Raw genomic sequence first — 7,964 nt, 5'->3', positions numbered from 1 at the left:
GCGAGCTGTTAGTATTCCCTGAGATCTTGCAGAGAAATCAAGAAAAAAAAACAAACATGCGTGTTGATGCCAGAGATGACCCTAGTCATGAGTCATCCAAGGCGATGTCTGCGGGGACGCGTGCAATTCCCACCCCATTAGGGGCTTAATTACATGGAATCAAAGTGTTTAATTAGAGAGAATCAAAGACGCTTATGTTTGACGGTCAACCATCTGCGAGCAACCGGTAGCGGCTCAGTTCTCGGCTGTGTCCCGCGTGTGATGTTTAGAAAGGTTCTGGAGTGCGACCTGTCAAGCTCCGAGCACTGTTCTGCTTTCCGCCAGAGCCACATGATGGTGCTATAGCAGCACATCTCTCAAGAGATGCTGTCAGTCTTTCAATGAGCCCCCAATGATGAATATTTACATCACTTGCAGTACATCTTATTTCTTTGCACATTATGCATAATGACCCAAACAGGAATACACAGCACGCACAGAATGACAAGTTTGTATACGTTGTACCACGTTTCGAGGACGGCACACTCCAAACGGAAACTCAGTCACACTTTCCAGCCACCAAAGGAGAGCGTGCACGCCTGTGACAGATGCTTTCAGAAGCTCACCTATTTATATTGCATGACACCCCCATTTACATGCTGTTGTATTTACACTGCCGTTGCAGATAATTGCGTTCTATCCAGGTCACTGTGCCAGTTATATCCGTGCCCCGTGTAGCGCAAACTCGGTGATGGATTGTGGCCGTATTGCCTCATTTGTATAATGTATACAACTTACTGCGACACTTACTCATGAGTGGGATTCGGCGCTCGAAGCTGAAGATCTGAGATGATATAAAAGTCACTTAATGGCAAGGCGGAGCAGCAAATTTAAAGGCGCAAACTGTTTGCGAGGCAGCACATCCTGCATTAATCTAAGCAAACAGCATTCAGATGGCCATTAGGGTGCTAATGTTTTACATTTATGGTAAGAGATCGCTAATAAAGGGGCAGTAATTGCAATAAAATGAGAATAAAGCAAGCTTATGTTTGTGTTGTTGCATGTTTGAAAGAAAAATGTGCACAATAGCAGACACTTTAGTCCAATAGCTCCTTTATGCAGAATATACATTTGCAACAGCACACCTTTTCAGGATATAAAATTTGAAACAGAATTGAAAAAAGTATCGCCAAAACAATCCATCCACTTTCACTACTTCTGCATGAGAAGAAAGAGAACTAGAAACTGCAATTTCTGGAGAAATTACTCTGGGTCTTTGCTCTGAGGTGATACAGATCTTAACCCCGCCCAGGTTGGCTTGGGGACATTTCGGGGACAATATCAGGTCACTTCGTGTTGATTTGGGGACATTTTTTTTTTTTTTTTTTGCCATTGAAAATGAATGGGAAAAAATTTGGACGTCCATGGACGTCAATGGCAGCACCCTTCATAAGCGTCAATGGAATCGGGGATATTTGTGGGACACGTCGCATTGATATCTGGTCATTTCCTGTTGATCTGGGGAAATTGTTTTATTTTGCCTTTGAAAATGAATGGGAAAAATTTTGGACGTCCATGGACGTCCATGGTATCGACTTACATAGGTGTCAATGGAATCCAAGTACATTAGCATCAATAGAATGAAAAAAAAACATGATTAAATGCCATTGGAAATGAATGGGAAGTTTGGATGTCCATGGACGTCAATGGCAGCACCTTCCATAAGCGTCAATGGATTCGGGGACATTTGGGAGACACGTTCTGTTGATATCTGGTCATTTCCTGTTGATCTGGGGAAATTGTTTTATTTTGCCTTTGAAAATGAATGGGAAATTTTTTGGACGTCCATGGATGTCAATGGTGTCGACTTACATAGGTGTCAATGGAATCCAAGTACATTAGCATCAATAGAATGAAAAAACGTGATTAAATGCCATTGGAAATGAATGGGAAGTTTGGACGTCCATGGACGTCAATGGCAGCACCCTCCATAAGCATCAATGGGTTCGGGGACAATTGGGGGACATGTGCTACTAATATCTGGTCATTTACTGTTGATCTGGGGACATTTTTTTTACCCATTGAAAATGAATGGGAAACAATTTGGACGTCCATGGACGTCAATGGCAGCACCCTCCATAAGCTTCAATGGATTCGGGGACATTTGAGAGACATGTCCTGTTGATATCTGGTAATTTCCTGTTGATTTGGGGATTTTTTTTTTTTACCCATTGAAAATTAATGGGAAAAAATTTGGATGTTTATGGCCATCAGTGGCATCAACTCACAGATGCGTCAATGGAATCCAAGTACATTAGCATCAATAGATTTGACATACATGGCCGTCAATGGCAACAATGCAATGTGAATTCTATTGGAAATCACACTGAAAGTGAATGGGACATTTCCCATTAGAAATGAATGGGCAATTTTTTGTCAAATTTCCTTAAAACCGTAAATCTTTTTCAAATTCTGTATTTAACGTTTATGCCCCTCACCATCGCGGAATTTTTTATGCCCAAATTGTGTGATTTGGTAAAGAATTGAAGGACTACATACATTTTGAAACTTCTTTTAGTTTCCCATTAAAAATGAATGGGCAAGTTTTTGGCAAATTTCCGGGGGACCGTAAATTTTTTCCAAATTCTGTGTGTAACTTTTCTGCCCCTCACCGTCCTGCAATTTTTGATGCCCATGTTGAGTATTTTCGTCAAAAATTGAAGGACTAGATATATTTTGAAACTTTTCTTTGTTTCCCTCTATAAATGACTGGGCATGTTTTTGTCAAATTTCCGAGAAACCGTACATTTTTTTCCAAAATAATTTTTTGGTGACTTTTATTCCCCTCGCCGTCCTGGAATTTTTGATGCCCCAATTGTGTGTTTTGGTCAAAAATTGTAGGACTAGATACATTTTGAAAGTTTTCTTTTTTTCCCATTAAAAATGAATGGGCAAGTTTTTGGCAATTTTCCCGGGAACCTTAAATTTTTTCCGTATTCTGTGTGTAACTTTTATGCCCCTCACCATCCTGGAATTTTTTTATGCGCAAATTCTGTGATTTGCTCAAAAATTGTAGGACTAGATACATTTTGAAACTTTTTTTTCCTCATTAAAAATGAATGGGCAAGTTTTTGTCAAATTTCCGGGGAACCATAATTTTTTTTTTTCCAAATTCTGTATACAACTTTTATGCCCCTCACCATCCCGGAATTTTTGATAACTAAATTATGTAATTTGGTCAAAAATTGTAGGACTAGATAAACTTTGAAAATGGATTTTTTTTCCCGGAAAATTGCCGTTTGCGGCGCAACAGCAAATTTCTCGGAGCCGTTTGAAAAATTCCCTGCGTCGCGCAAAAATTCTGGACGTGTCGATACTTGAACGGTGCCAATTGGTGACCGGCTCGGGCTGCTCTGAAGAAATCCCATTTAAAAAAAAAAAAAACAGAATAACACTATCTTAGTCTTTTTTCAAAGACCCAGATAATGACCAAGATTTAAAACTCAGGGTAACCTCAAAAGTTAGCTATGACCATAGTCCAAAAAGCTGATGGAGAGCTTGTGTCAGCTGTCGGATGGGATGCTATCGCCATTCATAAAGTGAGTTTGCGCTACACGCTGGTCTGCAGGGGCTTTTTATCAGGGAGCGACAGGACAAAAGGAAAAAGCAGTCCGTTGGTCACAGAGATGCTCAAATGTTCCTTAGCGAAAGCCGGAGAGATTTCGTCGGCCTCGAACCTCAAGGTGAAGTGACGGCTGACGCAGTAAATGTTGTCGTCCATCGCAACGCACTGGAAAGCGGCACAGTTGGGAAGGCGTTTTGTGTCGCACTGGTACCACAGTCGGGCCACGGTGTGGTAGCGATACACGCTGATCCCTAGCAGAGGATTGACTTCAAACCGATACAGAAAGGGTCCTACGGCCACCAGGTCTGCCGTCCTGTCTTTGTTGCCTGCTAGAAGACTCCCCCTCCAGGTGTCGCTCTTGGGGCTGTAGCGCAGCAGCATGTAGCGAATAGTACCTCCGGACACAAACAGCTCCCTGTTGCACACCGTCACGTGATGGGCCACGGCGAATGTATCGTTAGGCAGAGGGGCCACAAATGTCCATTTGTCTGAATGCGGGTCGTAACGCTCCACTGACGTGAGGCACTCCCCGCCGATGGCGTAAATGTATCCGTCCAGTGCGGCGAGTTTGCAACGTGGTCTGGCTTCATTCATGGAACTGATTTCCTTCCAAATGTCTGTGAGAGGGTTGTAGCAAAACACTCGCTTGGAAGGTGTCGCTTCACTATCCATTCCAACGGCGACAAACAAGTAGTTATCCATTGTGCACATACCACAAGCATTGCTGATGACCTCTGGTGGAATGGAGCAAAGTTTATCCCAGGTGTCCTGGAAGTCATCATAGTAATACAAGGCACTCGGCTTTTTTTTTACCGCCCTGCTGTCACTTGACGAGTCTTGGGGGTTCATATCTGCCACGACAATGAATCTTCTCCCACTTGTTCTCTGCCTCCTGATTAGTTCCCGCTCGGCACCGGTAAGACGCCCGTAAAGATCACGATCCAGGAGCACCTGCAGGTAGTTGTCGGACATAACTTCGACGGCTGCTTGCACCACTGACCTTTCGTCGTATTTTTTGGCCAAAAAAAGCGCCTCCAAACAGTTGCCCAGATCCACTTGACTTTTGAGGTTTTCCACGTCTGATCGGTGAACGAACCGGTTCAATAAGACAGCCTCTAGGTCAGGACATTTGCTGCCGTTCTGGTGTTTATTGTTTATGGAAGAACTGATCAGAGGTCCAGCACTGGTTGAGCTGCAAGACGTTGACACTGGACTTGGCAGTGCTGACTGCTCCGCAGCAGCTAGATAGCTATGCTTGCGTAAGGGTGTGGATGTCGACATTGGATTCCCAAGTAAGGAGGATTCCTCAGTAATGTCAAAGTCCACAGAAGAAGGAGATTCCATTAGGATGCTGCTATGGCTTCCAATCTCTGTTTGCCGTGGCTCAGAATCCGTTTCATTCTGACCCACAATGTTGTTTGGGTTTGTACTACAGTGAGAAGAACTTTCCACATAGTATTCGTATATCTTACCATACACTACTTGGTCACTTGGATGGTCCAGCACTAGCTTTGCATCCTCCACCTTTATCTCTGACTTGGAGATAAAGCTAGAGTAGACACCACGTTGTTCCAACTCTTGCCTTAGTTCCCTACCTACGCCCATACCACCTTCCACTTTCTTTAAAAAGCTAGTAGAGCGACGGCCTTTTGTACTTGATAGCCCACTCTTTGCTGGATTAGGAGGGTTCAGTTCTCTTCCACTTGTTGAAGGTACATTTGCCTCTTTGCTGAAGTGTTGATCACAGTTTGACAGGTTAGATGCATCCTGAACCGGATTGTCTTCTGTAGTGTTTTGTTTGTCGTCCTCAGATGACGAAGGTCCAAGTAGGTCATCATTGGTTCCATCAGTCAGCTGGGTCTTGCATCTTTTACAGGTCTGTGGTTCTTGACAATGATTGACTTGGATTTCCTCTGTACTCCTAGAGCTGTAGAACCTGTAGACCAGTGAAACCAGAAGTACAGTCGCCACAGAAAGACTCATTTTGAGCAGAAGCTGCATGTCGAATTCAACTCCAAGAAGTTCTGCGATGGCCATGGTGACAGCAGCTATGGCAGCAAGCTACGATGGCGGTGGCAATGACCGCCTGACTGATCCTTTTGTCAACACTTCTCAACTGACAGCTGCATATTAGCTGGTCGTCATTGCAAAGGTGCTCCCGTGATCCGGTGACTGCTGCTCTTTGCCTCTGGCTGTAAATTGAAACCCGCTGAGGTACATTTGCATCCCTCTGTAGGCGGGGCTCTGGTCATGCAACACCTGAGGTGAATCAAATGCTGATTCAACTAATGGAAGCACATGCTAAAAAAAGATCAATATTTGCTTGAACTATTTTCTCACCACCTTATTCTTTTCCTGTTAAATATTTTCAAAGATAAAAAGACCTTAGTGCCATTTTTGTTGGTGCAGATGTCCCCTGCTGCGCAAGCATTTTTAATGTTTTATTGCAGAATGACTCACTCGCCCGGCGCAGCTTGAGCTGCAGTTTGGAAAGCAAGGTTTAAATAAGGGGTGGGGAAGGACAATAGCTTTATCAAATACTAAGAAACCAGGACCCATCTGTTTGCACAGTTATGTCATGGATCAGAACCTCTGTCAGACTAAGTAGGAATGGTATAACAATCACACAGAACTTGGCAGTGGATGGGGAACGCTTCCACAGAGAAAACTGACAGCTTCATTCATTTCCATAAGCTGGATATACAGCGGAGCCCTATGCAAGGCTGTCATGTGTCACAGTGACACACTTGAGAGAGGTTGCATTCCACAGGAAAACTCGAGAGTTGAACTTTACTCTGTGGGAGGCTGTTATCTCTTGGAGGGCTCTCAATGAAATACAGTGCCCTCCATAATTATTGGCACCCCTGAAAAAGATGTGTTTTTTAGCTTCTAATATATATATTTTTTTGTATTCAAATAATATGGGACCTTAATGGAAAAAAAGAGAAAAATCCAACCTTCAATACAAGTTCATTCATTCAGTGGGGAAAAAAATAGGGTTGTTCCGATCATGTTTTTTTGCTCCCGATCCGATCCCGATCGTTTTAGTTTGAGTATCTGCCGATCCCGATATTTCCCGATCTGATTGCTTTTTTTTTGTGCTCCCGATTCAATTCCAATCATTCCTGATAATTTTTCCCGATCATATACATTTTGGCAATACATTATGAAAAAAATGAATAAAACTCGGACGAATATATACATTCAACATACAGCACATCAGTACTGTATTTGTTTATTATGACAATAAATCCTCAAGATGGCATTTAAATTATTAACGTTTTTTCTGTGAGAGGGATCCACGGATAGAAAGACTTGTGACTTTGTATATTGTGACTAAATATTGCCATCTAGTGTATTTGTTGAGCTTTCAGTAAATGATACTGTGGCCATCCCAAATGCATGATGGGAAGTGGAACCATGACTGTCTGACTTCTCTGCGTTGGGAAATAACTTAGGGTGTTAAGACAAAGATCAATTGCCATCTTGCTTCCCCACATTGCTTCCCATGATATTTCTAATCATAGGGAGAGGGATTGCAAGGCTTTAGCCAATTAAAAAAAGGCTTCAAAGGCTGCCAAAATTCACTCTACTCATTTTGCGCTGCCTTTTATCTCTCTATAGAGGTAACACAGCGTCATTACACATTGAGCGCAACAATAAGTGAGAGGGTCGTGCAGCGCATACATTAATTGCGTTAAATATTTTAACTTGACACATTTTGTAATAAAATAATTGCCGCCGTTATCGGGATATTTTTGATAACCCTTCCTTAAGCCTAAACTAAAGACTCTGGATGAGTGTAACATATTATGTATGTAACGTTAAATACAATTAGAAAACGATTCAATTAAAATATATACAGTACATATATTAAAAAAAGGCATGGCCGATATTTTTTTGCCGATTCCGATACTTTGAAAATGATGTGATCGGACCCGACCGCGATCGGGACATCGCTAGAAAAAACTATTTGACATCAAATAATGTGTGTCACAATTATTAGCACCCCTGGTGTTAATACTTTTTACTACCCCCTTTAAGCCTGAGTTATACTCCCACGTTGCGGTGACGGCGTAGCGACTACGGCGTCATTCGACATTCGATAGTTCTGCGGTGAGGGAACGTGTTGCTCTGTAATTCACCGCCAAACCACTAGAGGGATGTGGCGTTATGTTTGTACGGTTTTGGGGCATGCTTGTTTACTTCCGCTAGTCGGAGAAAAAATAAACAATGCAAGATGGAACTCTTGAAAGTAAATACTCTGCTCATCAACACTGAATAAATATTGAACATACAAATGTTGACGGGCAAGCGACGCAGAAGATGGTTTCGAGGCGGTCTGGCCGACTTTTGATGC

The 7,964-nt window shown here is 42.6% G+C and overlaps 1 protein-coding gene across 1 annotated transcript; it reads right to left on the bottom strand.

Annotated features, from left to right (window-relative positions):
• Positions 1 to 313: 313 nt before the first annotated feature.
• klhdc7a (kelch domain containing 7A) lies at positions 314 to 5,705 on the bottom strand. Its single transcript, XM_057847130.1, has one exon. The coding sequence runs from the start codon at positions 5,639 to 5,641 to the stop codon at positions 3,590 to 3,592; it is 2,052 nt and encodes a 683-aa protein (XP_057703113.1). The 5' UTR covers positions 5,642 to 5,705; the 3' UTR covers positions 314 to 3,589.
• Between the last annotated feature and the right edge of the window lie 2,259 nt (positions 5,706 to 7,964).

Source organism: Corythoichthys intestinalis, chromosome 9, assembly GCF_030265065.1.
Source record: "Corythoichthys intestinalis isolate RoL2023-P3 chromosome 9, ASM3026506v1, whole genome shotgun sequence".
In the NCBI taxonomy this organism is placed as follows: domain Eukaryota; kingdom Metazoa; phylum Chordata; class Actinopteri; order Syngnathiformes; family Syngnathidae; genus Corythoichthys; species Corythoichthys intestinalis.
Note: the sequence above shows the minus strand (reverse complement) of the source record. Positions and strands in the feature narration are given on the sequence as shown.

Coding starts and splice junctions, on each gene's coding strand:
- klhdc7a (XM_057847130.1), bottom strand. CDS start 5,641: ATGGCCATCGCAGAACTTCTTGGAGTTGAATTCGACATGCAGCTTCTG.